The sequence below is a fragment of the Saccostrea echinata genome, unplaced genomic scaffold (assembly GCF_033153115.1).
Source record: "Saccostrea echinata isolate AGI-Se365-2 ecotype Australia unplaced genomic scaffold, CSIRO_AGI_Sech_v1 ptg000015l, whole genome shotgun sequence".
Taxonomy (NCBI): Eukaryota; Metazoa; Mollusca; class Bivalvia; order Ostreida; family Ostreidae; genus Saccostrea; species Saccostrea echinata.
Genome location: NW_026889764.1, coordinates 8,539,776 through 8,565,557, shown reverse-complemented (window position 1 = coordinate 8,565,557; position 25,782 = coordinate 8,539,776). Strand labels below are relative to the sequence as shown.

The 25,782-nt window shown below is 33.4% G+C and overlaps 1 protein-coding gene across 1 annotated transcript; it reads left to right on the top strand.

The window, feature by feature from the left end:
* The first annotated feature begins 779 nt into the window (after positions 1–779).
* On the top strand, positions 780–24,462 carry LOC133187479 (RING1 and YY1-binding protein-like). Its single transcript, XM_061322872.1, has 4 exons — positions 780–920; positions 3,458–3,577; positions 22,183–22,452; positions 23,217–24,462. Exons 1-4 carry the CDS (start codon positions 895–897, stop codon positions 23,437–23,439), a joined length of 639 nt encoding a protein of 212 aa, XP_061178856.1. The 5' UTR covers positions 780–894; the 3' UTR covers positions 23,440–24,462.
* Positions 24,463–25,782: the final 1,320 nt, after the last annotated feature.

Here is a 25,782-nt window from a genome sequence, read left to right as displayed (position 1 = left end):
AAACTAGAAATTCTCATTTATTATTTTCGATTATCTCGGTAAAAAAAACCCTGCAAATCTGCCACAAAAAAATGTCTTTTACTTGACGTAAGCTCATACGTGACTGAAAATATGTGTACCTTAAGATGAAAATCGTATATTTTTATTTATCCAGTTTGCATATAGCACTTGTGAAAATGAGGTCTTCGATCTGTACGCTTTATTCCTTATCTGTCAGAATTTCACTGACTGCCGGTTACTGAACGGATCTAAAGAAAATAACCAAAGTATAAAATATGACTTAAAGCCACCCTTTCTCATTTTCGCTCTAATTTGGAGTTTACAATATCATAAAATTTGATATCACGGTGTGCAATTTATGTACAAAAAACGATGAATGAATAAATTTAAATCACAAATAAAAAGAATATGTGAGAATAAGATAATAAATAAATAAATTTATAAAACAAATTTATGCTACCAATAAATGAATGGATTAATAAATAAATAGATAAAGTCAATAAATATTTTTTTCTTAAGAAAGTTTATATATATAATGCCCTATACGAATACTGAAACATCTTAAGAAATTCTAAGGCCTGTAACCAAGTTGGACACGTTAAATTTTTTAACGAAATCTAGATGCATGATAGCAGGTCAGTCGTTTGATACATACGTGACTGTAGATAATTTTGGTACTTTATCGATAAAATTAATTAAATTAATGCTAATAATACCACGCCTAGCTTCTTGCACATCCAAATGACATCCCCGGGGGTTAGTCCATCATTGCTGTAATTTGATTGGTTGACGTAAATCACATGTAATACTTCCGCCATATTGTCGAGACAGAGAAGTTGAGCACTTCGTTTTATCAGTGAACTGATCGTGGAGCTGAGGGCGATCTGATCCTCCATGGACGAGAGACGATCGTCTGGCAGGTAGATAAATTATTTAGAAACACACATAAACACAAAAATCAAACCCAAAACGACAAATCAAGCCATGAATTGATAGCAGTCTTGGAAAACCCAAATCATTTGCATCTTGTTGACATTTTTCTTTGTTATTGTTTTGTTGAATTCTCTTGGAGCTTTGCCAGATGTTCTAAGTTATGATTGAAAAAAAGATATTTTTCTTGAAATATGTAACTTTGCAAAAAATTCAGAGTTTTTCATCACTAAACATGAACTCTATTCGAAATGAGAGATACATGAATATTTCGAATTGCCTCGATAATGTATGCACATTTCAGATGAATTTGGTACAGTGTTGTAAATGCCTCAACTACCGTGTAAAAACGAAAAGATTAATTACATCTACATGTCGACATAAATATTTTATTCAAAGACATACAAGAATTTATGGAATGATTGCAAAAGTTTAATAAAGTCCCAACAAGTTTGTTTACAAAAACGTTGAATTTATTTTGTGTAACAGTGGTCTTTTAACTTGCACATTTCCCAGATTATCATGCAAAACTAGGTCATGAATGAAACAAATATTGAGATCTAACAATAGATAGATTTAAATGGTTGAGATTTATTGTATAGATAAAATATTTTGTGTAGGGTATCTTTATAGCAAATAACTCAAATGAAACTCACAACAAGGGAAGGAATGAAGTGGATATTTACCTCTAATCTTATGATTTTACTGGAAATTTCTGTCTTTATATGATGAATCAAGGAGACAAACTCCTGAAATATTAAACATGTCTCTATAGTAGGAACTAAAAAGAACAAGTCACGAAAATTGCGGAACGGAATGCCCGGATCCCAGACAGTAGCACCGGTTGTCAATTACAACCGAGCACTCCATCCAATATTCAAGAAAGATAACTCTAATATAGCGTATATGTATCCACTACAATTGTAAATCTAATGGAAAATTAAGTCTCCCATATATAGACAATGTAATATTTTGTCATGTTTACTCCCTTATGTAGTGGATATCAGGCATACAATATTGTTTTCGTATGATCAGTTGTGACGTCACAATGGCTTTTGCATGAAAATTATAGAGTCAAATAAGGTGGACTCACATGTATAAATACAGTGCAAAAATATGTGATAGCTAGGGCTGTTCCAAAATTTTTCGGGTCGGGTCAGGTCGGTTCTGTAAATTTTCGGTTTGGTTTCGGGTTTTTTGGTTCGGTTAATTACCTCTTTTTCAAGCCTTAATTTCATGAATTAAACAAAAAAAATCTTTATTTGTTACGTTACATTCACCTTAAAAACAAATCCATGTTTACATCTTAACATCGGTGTTCAGGACTACTAGGCCGACTACTAGCTACAACATGACCATTTGTGCTAGCTTTGATAATTATCTAATCCTTTCGTGACAATTTTTGTCATGGAATGAAGTATAATTCAGTTGTAATGTTTATTTATCACTGTTAGCGCCATCATTCTTTTGATTTCGACACCATTTTTTTGTAGAAAACATATTCTAATAAACAAAACAGACCCGAACCGAAATCCGTAAAAATGGAACTGAAACCGAACTGAACAACTTGGACTGTGGTTTTTAGTTATTTCGGGGAACTGTGACAGCCCCAGTGATAGCTATGTTTAAAACGTGTAATGAAAAGAATCTCCTATGGTTTGTGGTTGGATATGAATTTTATCTATCTCGTGTGTTTTTTATCCCCTTGCCAAGGCTTGGGGATAAAAAAAATACACAACTCCTTGGATAAAAATCATATCCAACAACAAACCATGGGAGATTCTACCTATATATGTTTCTGGACTCATATTGGAAAGTAGTCTCCAAATAATGAAAATTGCTGGGACGCAGCATAACTTTTAGAGTCATATATTTTTAAAAATTCTGTTGAACGTCTTAGCATTAAATAAGTAATAAGAGAGAACACTGTTTATTCCAAGGCATTCACTCTTTCAGTTACATGTAACTAGGTCAAGTAGTATAGGTCTGAGTTCCTGAATTTTTATCGTTTCAAATGGAAGTAGAGATTCATATACATATAGAATATACCTAGAGATGTGTTAAGAAAAGTAATTAGGTCTTTGTGTAAAAGGAACAGTAATTTATGCTTATGATACTATTAGAATCAAAAGCATCAATATATCTTTAAATAGAGATTTTCTTCGGACCTCTAACATCAGTGTCACCAGTGAATGTTATCTCACCCATGTTTTTTTTTTAACCATAATACATACCTATTGTTGACATCCACATGTTTTGTAATGTTTCAATCTGATTGTAGGCTAGGTTGCACTATAATCATGATATTGGTTCTTTTGAATCCAGGTATTGATGCAGTAAAAGTTGATCAGCAATTATATGTCAGAGTTGATTCATATATCAACTTTTACAAAGCAGTTCAGGTTAACTTTGTCACTCAATAAATGTTGACAGTGCACCATTACTAAAATAATACAGGTTTTCAAATTGATAGAAAATTGTAATTTAAATTATACGGTATACTTTACTTTGAAACTTTTTTTCACAGGGCAAAACGTCAAAAGCCCATAGATGAAGGATCATGGGATTGCAGTGTGTGCACATTTCAGAACCCCGCAGAAGCGTACAAGTGTGAAATGTGTGATGTCAGGAAAGGGACATCCACAAGGTAGGGGTCATTATGGATATTTCCACATGTCAATCTATGCAACAGATTTATTGGGGATTTCTCTACAATGTCAACTTTGTTGCACAAAGGTGACTAGATATATGGAGTAGTAGCTTTTTGACAGAAAATTCCCAGAAAATTCCTTTTTGTATAGTTAGCATAAACATGGTGAATAATTCCCAGATATAGGGTTTGGAATGAGATTAACATAAGATTCCATTATCATACAGGTCAAGCACATAAATACTACTAGAAAAGTGGTATTGCTATATTTGAATGGAAAAAAAACTCCATTTACAGATAGAGATTCAACTGAAATTGCTATGGAAACATTGCACCTATCAAAAAATATGTGCTCTTGTTATGAACATGTCTATAAGAAGTTATATAAATTTCTTAAGGTGTGTGATTACAAAGACTTGCACAAATTTATATTAATCATAGCTTGGATTTTTTATAACTTGCAGGACTTTTGGGATAAAATTGAGGGTGTTTTCAAACTATAGCATTATATCATTAATACAGTAAAACTTGGTTATAAAGAACTTGCTTATAAGGCCAAAAAAAATAATAGTCTTGTTTCCTGCTACCCGACCTACCGTATTTTTTTGCACCCAACCCTAAAGTTTTTTTTTAAGTTTGGAAAAAAAAAATCGGGAATTTCCGGAATTTCATCATTCTGTCACCGTGATCGGTTTCCGTGTTAACACAAAACAAACATTTCATGAAATTCTTGTTTTAAATATGGACTTTCATAAAATACCACTTGAGTTGTGCATAAAAAGACATGAAATTTAATTTTAAAAGACACTATTGACCTGTGACATGTTTTATTTGATCTTGTATTAGTTCATATCCAAAACATGCTGTTGAAAAAAAAATAAAATAAAAATATAAAATAAAATAATTTTCCTACCTACCTACCCTATTTTTTTCAGGCTGGTAGCAGGAAACAAGACTATTATTTTTTCTGGCCTAAGGGAACCTCTGTTATAAGAAAACTCCTACAAACCTTGTAGAAGACTTTTCCATGTTCCTTATACAGATATATATAAAGAAGCTTGATTATAAGAAAGCAAAATTTGAGGTCCCAATTACTTCCTTTAAACCTAGGTTTACTGAACAGTTTACTACTATAATGATTTTTAAGTTTGTGCTTGACCTGTTGAGCTGACGTTTATGGATTAACTATGTGTTTTTATATAAAAGTGACCAATAAAACTCTTATTAAGTCATTTTAGTGTAGATTTGTTGTTTTGTTTTCTAACTTTCTGTAGTTGCCTGTGTGGCGCAGTGGTTAGAGCATTTGCTCTTGAGTCGCAGTGTAAGGATATGATCCTTATGTTGTGGGTTCAAATCCCACTATGGTACAGGGAGACCGGTCCCTCGGATGAGATCGTATAAACCAAGGTCCTGTGTTGCAGTAGGTGCTGGCATGAAAAAGATCCCTCACTACTCAATGGCCCTGATTGCTGAGTATAGGTCTAAATTTGCAGCCTTCCACCGGCAAGTGGTAGCGTATCCACATGAGTGAAAAATTCTCAAGAGGGACTTTAAACAACAAACAAACAAAACACACTTTCTGTAGATATTGTGATGTATGTTTACATGCATTGAAGTATGTACATTTATCAAGATTCTCCACAAGGGTTTTTACCATGGCAGCTCATCATGGATAAATTTATGTGCACCATGGTTAAACAAGCCATTAATATCGATGGTTTCCATGATTGAATTTTGTGAATGAAACCTGCAGTCTAATAACTTGAGTAGTTAATTGTGTTTGTACATTATGACTCTACACAGACAGGAATATTGCTAAATAATTCCAATCTGAATTGTATTAATTGATTTCCTGTGTTTTGATTGGACGAGAATAAATTCAAGAAAAAGTTTACACATCGATAAATCTCTCAACTAGAACTACTTTCTTGGTCTAGCTTTTATTGTAAAAAAAAAAATGAAATAAATCGTTACTTCTAGTCTGTTTTAGCTAAATGATTACAGAAACTTTAAATTAAATAAAAACAATACTGACGACATACAGGACTGACAGATGGGAATGTTATGTTTATGTCACTGTCAGATCATGAGTGTGAAGTTTTATTTAAATCTCTCATACATGTAGGATATTATCGTTGTTCCTAATGCTAAGCAAATCAGCTCAGTTCTCGGTAGGTGATAGGAAAGAGAAACATACCTAAGACTCTTGCCTTATTAGCATCAAATTCATATTTCTACATCCTATATTCTCTCCCGTCTTTAAACAAACCAGAGCAAATCAAGGGTGTCGTCGGTATGCTACTTTCATTTTAGAGCGATTGTCATTAATGTCAACATGGACAAGGACAAATTGTTCTGAAGTCTACTTGTATTTACGATATTCTTTGACTTAAACAATATTCAAAGAGTTTTTATAAGTTTGTTTTTTTGAATGTTTTGACAATTTAAGTTAAACTTAATCGATGTTCATCTCGATTATGTTTCATTTCCACATTTCGACATAAAGTATTCCTATGCTGTATATAGAAATAACGGATTGTATGGAGGCTTCAAAGAGAAATAATTATTAAACTTCGTAATTGGAATTATAAGAATTAAACATTCTTTTTGAAAATTTTATCGATGTGCATTTTACTCACAAACTTAACATAAAAGTGCTTCGCACTTTTATTTAGTTTGTGAGTAAAATGTCAAGAGTTTACACATTGATAAAATTTTCAAAAAGAAAGTTTAATCCTATAATAAACATGGTTGTTGAACAGCAAAATATGGTGAAGCGTGACAATTAACAGTCAGTCAGCTACGTGATGATCAGTATGTGTATATACCTATTCAAAGGGGTAAAGTTTTCTGTACTTCATGTAATTTTGAGGGATTTGTACCATGTGTGCACTATATTTTAAACTAGAGTGTTCCAAGGAACGCATGTGTCGCTTGCTTTGTAGCTTCATTAAAGATGTAAATAAATCTAATAGTTAGTGGTCAGCTATTTATTTACTACTAGCATGATAGTTCATGTACTTGCTTGCATAGAAAAAAAAGCGTCTGCAGATAGTATAAGACTGCAATAGAATCTGACAATCAAAGAAAATATGGTTCCCAACCCTCAAATGATATAAAATTGAATTTATTAGAAATAATTATTTATCATTTTATCAGTAAGTATTTCCAGCAATCCTCCAGAAGAGATTTCAGTCTGGTTTTACTGCAATTGTCGGTCTGCACGATCCATTGTGGAATAGCCATCCCAATGTATTTTCATAGTATTTAAATATAAATTTGTGTAGTAACTGAATATTATACTGTTTCAAATGTATAGATGCTAATTATCAAAAACCTTGCCTCTTAAAATTCAAAAGACAAAAGTTAAATTAAACTGTCCGGGGTATTTTTTGCAAAGTAGGTCAAAGGTAAAGGTCAAGTGGATTTTAACACTGGTATTTTTATGCCCCCGGATCGAAAGATCCCGGGGGTATATTGTTTTTGTCCTGTCTGTCTGTTTGTCCATTTGTCTGTTTGTCCGTTTGTCTGTTTGTCTGTCTGTCTGTTGTCAACTTTAACCTTGCCCATAACTTTTGATTGGTTGGAGCTATGACTTTCATATTTCACATGTGTATTCCTTGTGACAAGACCTTTCTTTGGGTACCATCATATTTGACCTTTTGCCCTTGACCTTGGAGTTTGACCCACTTTTGCAAAATTTTATGAGACTTTAACCTTGGCCATAACTTCTTAACAGTTGGTGCTTGGGGTTTCAAACTTCACATGTGTATTCTTTGTGACAAGGCCTTCCTTTGGATACCAACAACTTTGACCTTTTGACCTTGACCTTGGACTTTGACCTACTTTTGAAAAACTTTAACCTTGGCCATAACTTTTGAACAGTTGGTGCTTAGGGTTTCAAACTTCACATGTGTATTCCTTGTGACAAGATCTTCCTCTGGATATCAACCACTTTGACCTTGACCTAGGAGTTTGACCTACTTTTGAAAAACTTTAACCTTGGCCATAACTTTCGAATGGTTGGAGCTAGGGCTTTCATACTTCACATATGTAATCCTTGTGACAAGACCTTCCTTTGAATACCAACCACTTTGACCTTTTGACCTTGACCTAGGAGTTTGACCTACTTTTGAAAAACTTTAACCTTGGCCATAACTTTTGAATGGTTGATGCTAGGGCTTTCATACTTCACATATGTAATCCATGTGACAAGATCTTCCTTTGGATACCAACCACTTTGACCCTTTGACCTTGACCTAGGAGTTTGACCTACTTTTTAAAAACTTTAACCTTGGCCATAACTTTTGAATGGTTGGTTCTAGGGCTTTCATACTTCACATATGTAATCATTGTGACAAGATCTTCCTTTGGATACCAACCACTTTGACCTTGACCTTGACGTTTGACTTTTATTTAAAAAACTTTAACCTTCGCCATAACTTTTGAACAGTTGTATCTAGGTCTTTCAAATTTCACAGGTGTATTCCTCGAGACAAGACCTTTCTTTGGGTATCAACATTTTTTATCTTTTGGCCTGGATTTTGACTTGCATTTGAGAAACTTTAACCTTCGCATAAGCTGCCATATGGGGGCATCAGTGTTTCACAAACACATCTTGTTCGTAATGTTTTATGACAAATAGTGCACATGCTAAAAAGCATAGACTTACCTCTTAAATGTCAAAAATATGCTTTAAATTGGCACTATGAACTATTTTGAAAAGTAGGTCAAAGGCCGAGGTCAAGGGTCACGAGGTTCGTAACCATGGTAATTTACAAAAGCCATATTGCAAAATATTAAATCCTTACTTCTTACAGTTTTTGAGATATAAGGTGTGACAGATGGACAAGAAAGATGCCGGGTAAAGTGATCCCTAAGTGTCGCTGTGCTCTGCAGGTGACACAAAAATACTTTCCTCCATGGTAAAATCTTAAAATTTGGAGAACTCTGCCTACCCCTGGAATTGAACAAACCTGCATCTACACTATGTAAAGAAGTTTTCACAAAAGTTTACTTTTCTTGTTCAGTGGTTCTAGAGAAGATTTTTAAAATTACCTTTACATATTTGTCTATTTCTTTATTATTTCCCCTTGAAAGATTGGTTGCCCGTATGGCACAGTGGTGAAAGCATTTTTTTTTTTAAGTTGTGAAATAAGAGTTGATCCTAATGTCATGGGTTCTAATCCCACTGTGAGAGGTGGAGACCCATCCTTTGGAAGAGACAGTATGATATAAGTCCTTTGTCACAGTAGATGCTGGCACGAAAATAAAACCATCACTGGGCTCGGTAGCCATAAGTGCTGAGTACAGGTCTAAATTGTTTACTCCCAAGTGGTGGCATCCCAGTATAATTTTAAAAATTCTCAAAGGGATGTAAAGCATGCAAACAACCAACCACCAACCTTGAAAGAGTGCAAGATTTTCATTTGAATATACTGGGATCCTTTCTTCCAAGGATACTTTGTGGTAAGTTTGGTTTAAATTGGTCCAGTGATTCTGGAGAAGTTAGAATTGTGAAAAGTTTACAGTCAATACATGACAGACAGATGCTGGGCATCCCTTGAGCAGGAGAGCTCACTTAAGCCTTTGGCTCAGAGGATATAGTGTAAAACGAAATTAAGTTTAAAATGTTTGAAATTTGTGTCTTTAGGAATAGTCTTAGAAATCTTCTCAAGAACAGCAGGCCCACAATATAAATTACAGTTGAACTTCAATATCTCGAACACTGGTATCTCAAATACCATGAATATGTTGAAGTCATTTGGAAGTCCCATTCCCTTTTCTCTATGTATTTAACCCTCAATATCTTGAACCCTTGGATATCTTGAAGATTTTCCTTGGCCCCATGGATTTCAAGATAACAGGGTTTGACTGTATATCATTATACACATCATCCTCAGATAGTACAGATTCAAATTCAGATCATGGCTATGGGTAATAGGATGAGTCCTCAATAAATGAAAATATATTCATGTGGAATAGATATTGAATATATATATTTAATAAACCTACTTCCAAAAACAACACCTCCAGAAGCCTAGTGGTAGGACATTTGCTTTGTGATCAGGGGGCCCAGGTTCGATTCTCATTCACTGCATCAAACCTAAGATGTAAACATGGGTAGTGAATGTTCCATCGCCAAGCGCCTGGCATTAGAAGTGAAAGTCATGGGTCTTTCTGATGAGACCTTAAATACTGAGGTCCTGCAGTAAGCGTTGACATTGTTCAAGGGGGGTGGGGGGTGGAGATGCCTTTCACCAACATTGTCCCTAAAATTTAAATATCCATTAAGACTACAGATTACTTAAAATCATTAAATCATTCAGGATTCTCTGGAATGGAAAAAAATTGAAAGGGGAGGTTTCCCTATTGCTAAGATGAATGTCATTGGAACAAACTTTTTACATAGCAAAAAATTGACATTACCATTTTACTCATATGAGGGGGGAGGGGTATCATTTAGTGAGCTCGGTGCTTACAGTACCTCTACTTTGTATTATGGGTCTTTACCTGTACATCATGTGGTAGGGGTAAATATGGGGTTTCAAATTTTACAAAAAGAACATAAATAGGAAACACTTAAATAAATTGTCCAAAACCGGGAAATCACATTAATCATATTGATTTCAGGGTTCTTCATAAGAGGTTTAACTATGACAGTCTTTTTTTGGTCTGATTTCAATAAAACCTGTCATACAAGAAGGAACATTTATTCTGTAAAGCTTGCTTTGATTTGATTTGGATAAACATTGTTACCATGGTTACTAAAATGATAAAAATCTGTGAAATTCTTTCAAAACTTTTACATGTTTCATCTTACAGCTTAGTACATTTATATAAAACTAAGAAACATAATTCTGTATAATGATTGGTGTTGCCATGGAAAATAAAAATCTCTGAAATCAACCATTGATTAAGTGGAGTCTAGAAGGTCAAACACACTTTTGTGCTTTCGATCACATTTTGCTTTCATGCAGCTTCCTCCGTGGTTAAATTTTTAAATGTGGAGAACTCTGTGATATTTAGTATCCTCATCTAGTACAGATTAAAGTTTTGTTAAATCATGAACTCTTTGGGGATTGGTTGGGGCCACAATATGGGATCAAAAAGTTTTTATCTTCTCCTGAAGAGTAGCTAGGCCAAGGTGACTCAGTTGATAATTGTAGCCCATGGGCTTCTTAACAGAATTATATATGATTAAAATGGGATTGAAATGCTCTACAGTTTGTCCATCTAGATTTCAACTAATTTTCAAGAACCCCAAACTCTTTCTCTGAAAACAATGATTGGAGCTGAAATGACAAAGATCGGTGGGGTCTTATATTTTTGTTTGTTTGCTTTTCTTCCCTTTGAGAATTTTTCACTCATTATGTTGAGACACCACCAATTGCCAGTGGAAAGCATCAAACTTGGATGTACTCGGCACTTATGGTCATTGAGCAACAAGGGATCTTTCTGGTGTCTGCACCTACTGGGACTCTGGTTTCTATGGTTTCATCTGAAGAACTGGTCTCCATGTCCCACAGTAGGACTTGAACCTGCCGCATAAGAAACAACTCTAGAACAAAACACCCTATCCACTGCTTAAGGCAGGCAGCTAGAAGTGTCATAATTTGCCCCTTCATTTGGCATAAATATGAGATGAGATTGATCAATGAGATCTATCACTGTTCATTAACTTCACCTTTTTCACAATTGATAAAACTGTGTAGATGACAATTTGGAATTACTGTAATAACCTTATCTAAAAACAGTATTTGATTTTAATTCACCTGAGCTAGAGTTCAAGTGAGCTTTTCTGATTATCTGGGGTGCATCTGTCATGTTCTGTCTGTAATTTTATCATATTTTCAACTTCTTCAGCAAAACCCATGGGCAAATTTCAACCAAATTTGTTACAATGCATGTTAATGACATGTAAATTTTGAATTTACCGGGTGGCAGTAAATAGATGTCATGTTGTAAATTTTGTATTTACTTCCATCCTATAAATTCAGAATTTACAACATGACACTAGGGTGGAGGGGATTGAAGTTCGTTAAAAAGAAAAAAAAAAAGAACCATTCCTTCTTTCAAGGGGAGAAAATTAAAAAAAAGACAAGATGTAATAATCACAAGAAGAACTGGGCCAGAAAAGACAAATTTATGCGATTATAGAAGCTTCCCTACTGAGTGTAGATTAAAGTTTGTTCAAATCATGGCGTTGGCCAGGGTGGGGCTTCAATATGGAGTATAAGTTTAACTTTGCATTAAAGATTGATTGTATGTTGTTTTACGTCCCATTTGAGAATTTTTCACTCATATAGAGACGTCACCATGTACCAGTGAAGGGCTTCAAATTTTGACCTTTACTCGGCACTCAGGACCATTGAGCAGTGAGGGATCTTTATCGTGCCAAGGCCTGTTGTGACGCGGACCTCGGTTTTTAAGTTCTCATCCGAAGGACCTGCAACTTTCACTTCAGAGTGCCGAGCGCATGGCGAAGGAACAGTTGGTACCCATTTTTTATCGACTGAGGTCAGTCACGGTCGAGATTCGAACTCACGACCTCCCGATCACGGAGTGAGCGCTTTGCATTGAAGAGGGATATCAGTAAAAAAAACCTTTTTTGGAGTATTATGCACACGATTAGTCATATTGCTTGTAATATATACAAACATCCCCATGTAGATTCAAATTTGTTCAAATCATGGTCTCCATTGCTAGTGTTCAGTAGCATTTGAGACCAGTGGTCTTTTTTTCTTCCAAAGGATGCACAGTGGCCATAACAGGATTGCTGAAGAATTTCGAAACATTTATGTTTGCTGATTTTTTTTCCAGGTGTAGATGTTAAACATGGGACAAGCTTTCAACTTTCTAGGGCAATTATGTATGCCATTGTTTACAATCAATTTTTGTACTAGAAACTCATTGCGAGCAATGAGAGGTCTTCCGTCCGATTCTGAACAAAAAAAAAAGCTGAAAAAGAAATAAAAGAAATTCAGACACTCTGGAATTTAACCCTGGTCATCAGCGTGAAAATTCAACGTGCTAACCATTAACCATTTACCTTTTTGCATCACTTCCTGCAATTTTTAATTAAAAAAAGAAAAGTTGAAATTTTCGATTTCTTTGATCACTTCCTGTGACGACCGGAAGTGACGGCTGACGCTCTAAAACCAAATGGTTTTGCCTACCTCTTAAGGTCTGTTGCTCATATAAGTTTGGTGCCTTAATCTCTCACCATTTCCGAGATCTTGCTCAGACAACTTCTCATTTTGAGGTCAGAAAAACACGCGACCGGAAGTGAATTTTACAAAGATATTTGACGTTACTTAGATATTTGTAAGTCTAAATAACATGTTTAAAATTCATTTCAAATGCTTTATCTAGAAAAGATATTAATGGGAAAGAAAAATACTCAAATGTTGTAGTTTTTCTCTTATAACCGGAAGTTGACGTTTTTGTTTCCGGTGGGACCAACATATTTCGAAACTACAAAAGAGATGCAATAATGTTATGTAAGTATTGATTTAAAAAAGGAAACTTGAAATTGATCATTATTTTCCCTAAGCCACCGGAAGTGACGACGACCAACGAAATAGTGATTCTGTTCTTCTATAAGTTATCTACTATCATCTCCAACAAGTCTCCAGTTCATATCTTTAGCCATTCTTGAAAAAAGGGCGACAAAATTTCATTTTAAAATCAGGAAATTGTCCATAAATTGGCACCGGAAGCGAATTTTCAAAATTCCTCCAAGATGTATCAAGTTCCTATAGATGCGCATTATTCCTGAAAATTTCATTGAAAACCACTGAATAATTGCTGAGAAATCGCTTGCACTAAATTAAGGGGGGGGGGGGGAAATAAATAATATAATAATAAGAAACAGTAGAATCACTATAAGGTCTTCCGTGAAGACGGAAGACCTTAAATATGCATATTTCATGTTTATCCCATTGTTTACAGGGGTTGGGGTGGCGATAGCCTTTCACCAACATTGTCCCTAAAATTTAAATATCCTGAATTCCATTAAGATTACAGATTACTTAAAATCATTAAACCATTCAGGATTCTCTGGAATGGGGAAAACATGAAAGGGGGGGGGGTTCTACCCTATTGCCAAGATGAATGTCATTGAAACAAACTTTATGCTGAGCACAGGTTTACAAATTAATTTGATTCCATTTTGAAGAACATTTTTTGTATATAAGGTATTTTGGAACGCCGGTATCTGACTTACATGGACTGAAATAACACAAGAGCTACAAAATAAACTATTATCATTCCATAATCATCACTTTTCCAAAATAGTACTTCCCACATAAATCCACATACATTTACATGTACCTTCACGCCCTAATTTTCAGCTTGCTAATCTCTAACCCCATTCAAAAGATTTTATAAGCCAAATTTAAGAGCTATAAAAGCTCAGCTTAAAGCATTGATGCAAAGGTTAAGTCAATAGATAAATTATATCTTAGCATTGAGAGAAAGCAGAAATTCCCAAGTGGATGCTGCCCAGAGTATAGCATGCATGATGTCCACCCACAATAGTAACAGTTGTCTTGTTTCTAAAGCCCCTCTTATTTATAGTTTCCTGCAGGTATATTTATAAAAGTTCTCCTGAGTAGTAGAAATGACCTTCACTAGAGTGGAAAACAGAAATGTGATTTTTTTTTTTTTCTCAATTGAGTTTGTGTGCATTAAATATGTACTTTCCAGTGAAATTTACGTCACAGTTGGTGATGTGTACGGGTTTTTTGGAGTTTGTTCTTATTTGATTACCCCAGGGTGTTAGCTTCCAGCATCAACTTTTAAATCAATGTCATCCTGAAATGATTGCAAAAAAATATGGGTTATCTACATGTAACAAAGTTTGAAAGACTTTCCTGCAATAAAATCAATCAGCTATTTAAATTCTCTTATTGTTTTATTTTTTTAATGAAGGCTTATTGCTGAAAAAAAAAAATAGGGAAAAAGTTTGGTTATTTGTATCTTTAAAATTCATGGTATTTTAATTATTTTTCATATACAGAGGATAAGAAATTCCCAGATGATATTTTGCTGACGCATATTGTATTCTTGCTTACTGTGTAGGAAACAATATGCCCTGACACAATCAAAATGAATGTTTAGCAAATGATGTGATAAAGAAAGAATTCTGAGGTTTTTAGCATTTGTTATATTAGGTAAAATAATGTGGCGAAAAACTCAGGAATACTTTGTTTTTGTTCAGGTGGCTTCATCAAAAATGATTATGATTTGTAGTTTATATATATATTAAAAGGATTTCAGGCTATTAATATTAGAGAATTAACACATTTTTCCAGCTGCAAAACATTATGTCATGAAAGAGAATGTGCACCTTCAAACTGCATTTTTATAAAAACGGTTATAAAATCTCTGTAAAATGGAACTTTTGAAATTTCTCTTGTACATCTTCTTATTGAATTCTGTAGACATATTTTTTACTGAATTATGTTTTGAATAAATGAGATTCTGATTATTTTGTTATTATATATTTTATGAAAATTTTATTTCCATTTGTGATTGTTTGAATGGTGTCATTAGATTCTAAAAGTATACAAAATAAGCATGATGTTTAGAGTTGTTCATGTTTATAAAATGTTAAAACAATAATGTTTTTCTGGTAACTTTTAAAAATAATTTAAAGTTTTTCAGTATAAATTATGTACGTCTTGCAGATATTTATTCTGATTTGTCCCTTTTATATTTTATATATATATATATATATATATATATATATATATATATATATATATATATATATATATATATATATATATATATATAATATTATTATTATGATAGGTTTACCATTTAGAATTTAAAATACTGACGGCACTTTTAAGTCAGTGAAAATGCACTTTTGTATTTAGAAGGAAATTGACGTAAATTCCCTCTTCTATGATTGCTTAGACCTTCCCCTCTCCAGTGCATGACATTGAACTTCGAAATCGTTTTAATATGCATCCAATCTGTTTTCATTCAACTTAAACAATGATTTAAATCAGAGGGGAGTGGAACAAAGCGATGAGTATCAAGATGACGTTGTGTCAGACAGTGGGCTACAGAACGTTTTGGAAATTGTGCTGCAAGTCAGGGAAAGTGCGTAATACGGCGCGGGTTTTTAAGGGGCGGGTTCCCCTGACTCAGCAATTAAAGAAATCTATGAAAGATTATCAGAGAGAATTATCCCACGGCTGGTTATCAGTCTTTGTGTATTGTTGTCCGGGTATCTTATCTTCAGTGCCTCTGTCTGTCATTCAGGTTGCTGACACATATTGAATGACCTTTAGGCTGGCAGAGAGTTGAAATACTAGATAAGAGATGAAGGGTATGTTTGTGTCTTAGTGGCATTGTCGAATTTTTTTGACGTTTTGTTTTATAAACTTGTTACGTCATACTTTGGGAGGGTAACAGTTAAGTAATATATTGTGTCTCTTTACTGAAGTACAGATCCACAGATGTCGGTCAGGGGGAGAATCGTTTTTGATGGAAGAATGTTTCCTCCAATTTAAATGACATGTTTTTATGATTTCTTAAAGTGCACCTACAAGAATAATCCCTTTATAAATGAAGATGACTTATATATATGTGTGTTACTTCTAGTCAGTATTACAAAGTTTACATGTATTTACTAGTCTTTTATTTAAAAAGAAAAACAATAAAAATATTATTTAAATAATTCTAATATATATTTTAATGATTGTTACAAAATTTAGAATAGAATTCACTGTTAGATTTGTCAAATACTAGCAATATCATGCGCTTCCTTATGTAAGCAATAGCATTTCGGTGAAGTGTCAAGATGTTGATTGAATTTTGTTAAGATTGAGAGAAAACTGTCTGAATTGATATAAGTAGGCAATATCAATCAATACAGTCTGATATCACTCCCACATGCTATTTAAAGTACATTAATTCTCATAGCAGCAAGTTAGATCTGTCTTGTTAGTTTTCTGTAAACTCTTCTGGACACTATCTATAGTTGGGAAAGTGGACCCTGACTGACATATGCCATGAAATGATGTATTTTCTATACAAGCTATTTCAAATGATATGATATTTTCTATACAAGCTAATTGTCAATGAAGTTGTTTGGTATAATTTCATTTGTACTTTATTTCCAAGAAATGCTCTGTCGGAGTCCTTACAAGATGAAGTGTATCAATAAAATTTGTTTTATTGAAATATTTGATCTTATCGAAAGTCTGTATGTAGGGAGGGTGGGGTGGTCATGTAAAGATACTGCATCTATTCTCTTGAAATATTCGTAAAATATCTTAGTGTGAACCGAAACTTGGGTTAGCAAACGGCAAAAACATCAGTATTTGACATGTGCACTGACAGTAGTGCATTGGAAATCGGTTACTAGGAGTCAAGAAGGAATGAAAAAATTAAAACTGTCAGTGAGCAGACGCTCATTGATTTTGTGAGTAATTCTTGCACTTTCAGATACACTCACGATGAGTAGTATAAACGACACATTCATAATTTTCATGCATCATTGACTTTAGGTTATGACTACATGCTTAATCTGTGGGATCTGGCAAATTTAGTAACCCCTTCGCTCCCCCATTTTTTAAATAACAAATGAATGGAATCGGTTCGTAGTAGAATATAGTCCCACTCACACTTGTATGAATCTTTTGATTAATCAATTTCCTGTATTGTTCTTTGACGTATAATTTTCTTGCTATGTATAACTTTTTTGATTTGCAGATGTATAACCATATGTTTTCTATAATGAGTTAATCCAGCGCATGCATGTGATAATGATCCAAACCTTTTTTTTAATGTGTTCATGATGACTATACAATTGATTATTTTTTTGTTTTACTCATCGAGTAAATCCTCATTAATTGGTTATAAAAAGATAATTTGGATTTCCACCTAGCTGTATGTAAAGTTAGTTATATTATCAGAATATTTCGGTTTTGGAGGATGCAACAGGAAAAAAGATCAGAAAAAAACATTGAAGACTCAAAATCATTGCCAGATTATGAAATAAATGTATTACTAATAGCTCCTGATGCAAACAAGTGCTTGAAAATCTGGACATTGGAAAATCAGTTGCATCTTTGCAATTGAGACAGCGAACACAGTCAGTGTTTGTCATGTTTTTGGATCCGTGTTCACCACCGTTCCAAGAATTCCACATTATGACAGTTAATGCGAATGTGTGTGGGTAGTTCTAGTTATTTTGTAATCATATTAATTGATCATTGAAATCAATTGAAACGAAAGGTTTTCTTATAAATGAGTTGGTCTTATTGCTGTATTTTCTTACCCTTCACACTGGTAGCTATGACTGCACAATCACTTCTGTGTTTATATGACCACTACTGGGTGTATAGGGAAAAACACATTTCCTTTCAAATTCATAAAACCCCTAGGATGCTGTGTAACCTTAGTTTTATATCTTATAATGTGATTGAGGGTAGGTAAAACAACCCATGGATTGTTCATACTTAAAATGGTGTAATGTCGGATTATCCCTTAAGTAACTAACTGTATACAAGTTTAAGAGATCCAACATTTTTATTGCGAAGCCACATGTAATCGAATGTGAACACGTTCATCCCAGTTTAACCTCACGTGGGAATATTGTTCAAAGAGAAGAAGAAAATATAAATGAGATGTCTTTTGTGAATGTCAGGGAAGACTTGTTTAGATAATGAAAGTAAGTTTTAATGAACGAAAAAAATTAAAGAATAACTAGTTCTCATGTTTAACTTTATACGTATGTTAAATGCATGTAAAGTTTAATGTTAACATGCAAGGTGGTTCTGTATTAGAATGGAGAAGGGGAGAGAGAGAGAATACCCCAAATTTTCCACTTTAAGTATTATCAATATATGAATTTAATTTTTTTTATCATTTAAAAATTGAAAATCTGTACATTTCCTTGAAGAATAATCATTTGTTTGAAAATGTCTTAGTCTGAACATGTATGTTACAATAATAACCAGTCTTAGAATCAAAACAATTGTATATTTTGCCCATTAACATATCATTGCATACGACTATCGCAATTTAGAGCACCGTTTTCTCTTAAATTCTAATTGTATCCTTAAAAATGTACCGAAAACTCTCAAAACTTAATTGTTCATGATAAAGTCAAGACAAAAATGTATAAGAAGGAAATGATTTTATTTAGCTTTCTTGAACAATTCTTCAGTGGACTCGGCTATGAAGATGTCTAATTAGTAGACGGATCTTGAGTTTACAAAGATATCTATACGATGCATTTGATGCTGCTGTTGGCCCGACAATCTTACAGGGGGTCTGATTACAGAATCCAGCTTCTTTCTGCTTCACCAGAAAATAATTTGTTAATCATCGGCTGAAAGAAGACTTAGCTATTGTAGTGTTTCTGCATGCATGGTCATTTATTAAAAGCTAGATGCCAGAGGAAGTGTCACGTCGTTAAAGCTGTGCTTTGTAATGGACCATTTGCTTGAGGTTTCAAATGTTGAGAAACTTCGGGGGAGGTTTGGAGCATGTTGTTTTGGATGATTGTATTGTTAATGGGATTGTAGAAGACCAAAGCATGTTAGATTAGATACATTTGTTCAAAGATATGTTTGTATAGAGTATGCAGAAGTGTATCAATGGAGGACGAAAGCAATGCATTGTTTTGTCTTACACTGAAGGGGTGCAGACAGTTATAATTTATTTCCAGATGTAAGTTAATAACTCACCTGAATGATTGTTGAATGTTTTGATCAAACAAGATAGGTGAAGTCAAGATGTAATACTTTACAAAACACTTTATAATGTACACTGTTGTTTATAGTTTGAGTATGACAGGCCAAAAAAAATATTGAATCATCTGAGAAATGATTTGAATATACTTATTTCTTCTTTACAATATTTCTGTATTGCTAAGAAATAGCATTAAAGCATTCCCAGCCCCCCCCCCCTCCCCCCCCCCCAAAAAAAAACAGAGATAAGGAGATTCTCGGTACCTTACAGGTTATTTATTATAATTGTATATGTACAACGTAATAAGAGGACGGGGCTCTTTGTTACAAACTATCAAGGGATAGACAATCTATATCCTTTGGCAGTTTGAATATAGGTTGAAAAATGATAGGAGTAAAGTTCCATTTAAAGTTGTCGTCAGCTTCCTTGTGCTGCGAAGGAAGCTTTCCATCATTAACTTCCGAAGTAGGGACAGTTTTTTTCCTGATCATTTGCCAAGTTTTCGTTAACGTCTATGGTGTCTGAAAATTGAACAAAATACCCGATGTTCTATTGTTAAAGAGCATTTCTTCGTTTTGTTTTTATTTTTCCCTTCCTTTGTCTTCAACATACTTTTTTTCTCCTTTAACTTACCTATGTACTTATATTGTAAGTATTTTCTGTAAAAGGAAATACACGTACTGTTAAAGATAAGGTTGTAAATCTCTACAAATAAACTGCGTTTATATATACACAGAGTTATGATGTGCATCGGGGCTGTCGGTTTTTGGAATTTCATTAGTTGTTTGTTACAATTAATTCTTATTGTTTAGTAGAGATCATTCAATATTTCTGTCTTCTTTTTAGTGACCGAGTGATCATGATTAAGATATATGTGTCTCTAATTACTATTTTAAAAACAATATCAACTTGGATCAAAGGATTCCAAATGTTTGTAAATGGTCCTGACACATGTAATTTATGGTCTCTTAAATAATTTCTTGTCCAATGTTGTTATTCGTTGAGGTTTTAAAATGAACTTTTCAGTTTTCTCTCTCGTTGATGTATGGCGGCTCCAAACGTTTGCATAAAAATCAGGTTGACCTTGGCTGTCTATGGGATAAAAGAGACAAAGTAGCCGAGAATATTGTATTTTTTCTCCTTACCCTGAGTTTTTAGTCAGCTCTAGGATAATGATCCTGCATCGTTTTAAATAGTATGTAATTGTGATCATAATGAACATACACGAATAATACTTCGAACTAAGACGTGAAGTATAAAAGTGTGTGTACAAACTATACATTTATGGTTTGCATAAATATTTTCTTTCTTTATTTGTTGTTTGCACGATTATATACTATGTTTCCGGTGGTTTTAAGAACACTAAGTTAAAGTCTTATTAACATGTCGCTTAATTTTCCTAATCTGATTAAGCTACTGCTTCCTGTTTTTAATTAAACTCTTTTTTGATTAATGTAAGGACATCCATATACCTGCCTGTATTACTTAGTCAAACTACAAGTTAACAAAACAGCATATGAACGGAGCAACGCCTCGGATAAATTAGTTTAGTACTATAAGTAATAATCTTTAAATAAATACTAATAAATAAATGAGCCACTTCGAATAATAAGGTAACACTTCATACGGCATTTGATTATTCATTGTGCTAGGCGGGGTAACATTGCAAGAACCAATTTTACTCAAAGTCTAAGCTCAAATATGTATTCTAGTAAGGCATGGTAATAATAAAATCTAGAAATCTAATTGCATTATGTTTGGGTTAAGTTCTGAGGCCCATCATTTAAGGAAAGAAAAAATACAAGGATATTGACACAATTAAAATCTGTCTTTTTATTTCAAATAATTCGTATATTTTTTATTTGCCTACATATAATATAGACAAGTTTTTATTAGTGTTAAATATTTAAAATTATTATCAATAGAGGTACATGTACAAGGGGGGGGGGGGGGGGACTTGTACGTAATGTAAACGGGGTGTTTTTACATGTTTTGAAACTCTATATTTCCGAAATATACTGGAGTCTCAAAGCAGAGTGACATCACAATTTCAGAAGTAAATACCTAAATACCGGGACCTTTATTTCAGGGGATTTTTTTTCCAAGATCGACAATCTTTTCAACTAGAACCTGGCGAAATGTAGTTAGTGTTGGGAAATCCTAGCGATTTCTCTTCCGTGTAAAAGTGTCCTTTCGCACTAAGTGTCCTTTTGTAGTCACCAAACATAAAAAAATTCTTTATATTTTTGCATAAATACGCTGGCGAGTGAGACTTGATTAAATTTTATGGTTTTTCAAGGTCACCGATACCCAGTTTTATTTATAACATGCAATGGCCTTGATTTTCTTCTCTCTGAGTGAAAATTCATAAACTTTAATTGAGGAAAGGTGTTCTTATGATAATTGCCTCTACTTTATTTTAACCCAGTAACCTACATTAGTAACCCTGCAGTCTGTTAATTCCAGGTTTCTTTATTTGTGCCGTATATCGTATGCATTAGTGTCGGCCTTAATTTATGTTACACAAGGCGTAATTGTTCCTAAGTTTATCTTTGCTGCAAAGGAACACACCCTTTGTTTAAAATTAAAACATGCTGACATGTTGATTTTGCTTTGGTTTATATTTATCTTCGCTGTGATCATCTTCTTCTTTATGGTCATAGCATAAGGGAAACAATTCTTGCAAGTTATTGTTACATAACAAGAATGTGTGGTTTTATGGAGGGAAAATCAGTTTTACATTTGTAATATGTGATAGTTTTTCATCAATTTGAATTAAGTTTAAAATTTCATTGCAGATCTGACACAACAGGACTGTATGTGAGACCATCTAAGTCGTCATGAAGAGAATTTTTGATGGATTTTATTATTTTTTTTTTCAGGAAACCCAGGCTGAGTGCTCAGATTGCAGCGCAGCAAGTAGCACAACAGTACGTGCCTCCTCCTCCCCCTCCCCCTCCTCCCAAAAAGGAGCGGAACCACTATAAATCGGAGGAATTCGTTAACGATTCCTCCTCCAACGACAGCTGTGATGTAAAAACTCTTAGCAATACAAACTCTCAAAGTGTGGAAACTCACGCCAACAATACCAGTAATAATTTCATTATCAAAAAAGAGAAGAATAACTCTCATTCCACGAAGAAGTCGGCAAGGTAATAAATCAGGATACTTAAAGCATGGGTATTTCGAAATTATATATATTTATATATAATTTTATACACTGTAAATTCAATGTGCAATGATATAAGTGGGATTGTAATCTTCAGATTGTTATGTCAAAGCTAAAGGTCAGCACAAGTGAAAATATGTTTACATAAGAATGACGAGGCGTTTCTGTCGAATATTCCAGTCTCCGTACTAATTACTTTTCATAGGTCTTAACATTCTTCAAAATGCAGACGGCACTTGTGGAATGAATATGTATGCTACAGTTGTATATATGCTGCCTAGTCTAAGAATTTGACTTGTCTCTTTTTAACATTAAGATTTATATGTTTTCAAACCAATATAAAATAAACAAAGAATTTTCTAGGTGTTGTTAACCGTTTTTATTCCTCGATAATTGAAGAATTTTTAATTTCATATTTTTAAACTTGTAATAAATACGATGCTGTTCTAACTAATGACACGATAACAGTAAAGGTATAAATACGATCGTGTAAAATTTATTTATTATAAAGATTGAGAATAGCACAATGCTGCATTAATTCACCGTCACGGTGGATGTCACTGCTGTAATGACCATCATTCACGTATTAATCATCAGATTCCCGCCTAATGTACCATTAGTCTTCATAAATTTGAAGGCACCAAGTTGTTCATTTACATATTTCTACAGCAACTGCTTGTCAAGTTGAAAGACTTCCTGAAACCTAAAAATAACCCATTTGCTTCTAATTTTATACAACATTTCTAGGTCGACCCCCAAAATTGACAGAAGCAGTGCGGAGACTATATCTGTTACTGTTGGAAGCGTTACTGTGGCAATTACAGACTACAAACCGAAATTCGAGAAAAAAACGTCATCATCTTCAGCTGATATACTTCAGAATGTGACGTCAGACAACAGTAACTGTTCCATGCTTAGCGGCATAAATCGGCATACCGAGGACTTTGTTGGAACCGGGAGCAATCATTGACGCAGAATTTCACCAGTGTTCATACCAAATAATGATTTATTCAAGATATACCCAAAGCCAACACATGCGCACATATCATACAAAGGCACCGGGTGTGAAGGTGCTAGATTAGTTTTGTGTGTGTGTGTGTGTGTGTGAGGGTGTGTGTGTGTGTGTTTCATCTTAAATGTTGCATTAAGGAGTCCGTCGCCTTCGTTTGCCAGCATTGACGTATTCCTGTCAAGAATTATATTATCTCAGCGTTTTTGTGAATGGGTGACAAGATATACCTTTGAATATTCTTTATCAATTAAAATCTATGATAATGTTGTGGTGAGAACTTTTTTTTATTGGTTTATCTGTATGTCATGATTATGCTTGTGTTTGAACCAAAAGTGTATATTTAAGGATGGGTTATTTATTTCTTTGCTATTTGTACAGAGCATGAATTAATAATTTCGCAGCATCTTACTGCCAAATGTTCATTTTTACCCCTCTTTGGATTAAAAAAGTGTTCCTAGATTTGCAAGTAAAACGATTGGCCTGATTAACCTTTTTAAAATCAAAAGAATGATATTGTGATCTTTGAAAAAAGTAGCATAATACATAAACACTTTTATAAGCAAGTTTCATCTTTTGTTTAAGGAAAAATATTTAAGAAGGAGAATTCGCCTGTTGAAAGTGAAATTAATCAAAGGCACGACAATTGATGTCATTAAGCATTTAGTAGTTCTAAGAAAAATTTTATTTGAGCAATGTATCTGAATGCTTTAAATATGCACTTTATTTATGAAGGATGAAACTGAGAATATATATATATAGAGAGAGAGAGCATGTACTTGACGCATTTTGAAATATTTTATGGAACTCTTGGTTGTCTTGTCACTAGTTGATTAATAATGCATCCTTTTACTTGCTTTATTGAATGAGAGAGTGAAATGTTGACAAAATGTTTAAAAGTATGAAAAGTTGACTTGTCTGGTATCTGCAGAGTCTGCCATACTCAGTTTTGTTCTTGAAGAATATATGCATATAATGAATGAATATCTGTGTTTTGTCTTTTACTTGATTGGCTTTATGTCGCGGCACAACCTATGTTCAGGAAGATAATTTACATTAAACATATAGAGAGAGAGAGCATGACATGGTCTACGTCTCAAGAATAAAAATTACTACTTTTGTAGGCAGAGAAAACCATCAGTGCACACTACTCAATACCCTCTGTGTGTAGTATTTATATATATTTATATAATTTTCACAATATCTTATAGCAGTATTTTTTTCTGATAGATGCTTTGATTGAAATCCAAGGAAAATATATTAATAGATGTTGTTTAGTGACAAATCTTTGTTTACATGTATAAGGAAGTGTTAAAAGGTACGGTATATGAAAGCGTTTCTGAAAGTATTTTGGGTAAAGTAACCATGAAAGGGTCATACATTACGTAGACACTGAAGTTTATTTTTCTGTTCATCAGATTTATGTGGTTAATTTTCTTAGTCATCTATTCTCAGAATATACCTTGTGTAGAAATGTTAGAAGACCACATAATTAGTTTTTATTAATGATATTGAATCTCCTCAATTAAATAATGCATGGATTCATTTGAAGGTCGAGACACACAAAGTGTTCTGTATAGTCAACTGTTTTTAAAATTTCATAATTTTTATTTACTTAGTCGTGGAATATATTTTTAATTGACAATTGTTGTATGTATATGCAAATGAATCTTGTTTTTATGTATCCGGCTTCCAAATTTGTTTTTAAAGTTTTAAATTTAGACACAAAATTAAATCGCAGCTTATTTACGAGGAAAATGGTGACATTAATTTTAGACATTTTTTTGCGGTCGAAGACTTGCTGTAACCATCTAAATGGGCTGGAGAAAACGATGTACTAGAGCGCCAGATTTAATGCGTTTCAAAGTAAAATCAGCGTTTACAGATTAAGAAAAAAGAAATAATTTAAACAGTAGATTTGTTAAATAAATATTACTTTACAACAAAACACTAAAACACTCTCTACACAAAAATGTGTTTCGGTATTATCTGGTAACCGCGAAAACATACTTTTAAGTTATACAACATTAAAATATTTGATTTATGTGATGAGAGAATAGTTTATTTAACATAAATATGTCCAAATTACTTTCTATTTTAGCTTTTGCAAATAAAAGTTCTAAGAATTCACCGTTAAGATAATTAATGAAGAAATATTAATTTTACATTACAAGATACCAATTTTATATGTACTATTAGATAAGTATGGTTCTTTTTACGATTAAAATATCATAAAATATATTTATCTGATAAACAAAATATACCTATTGGAATTTCAATTCAAACGATGCAGGTTCTAAGCAA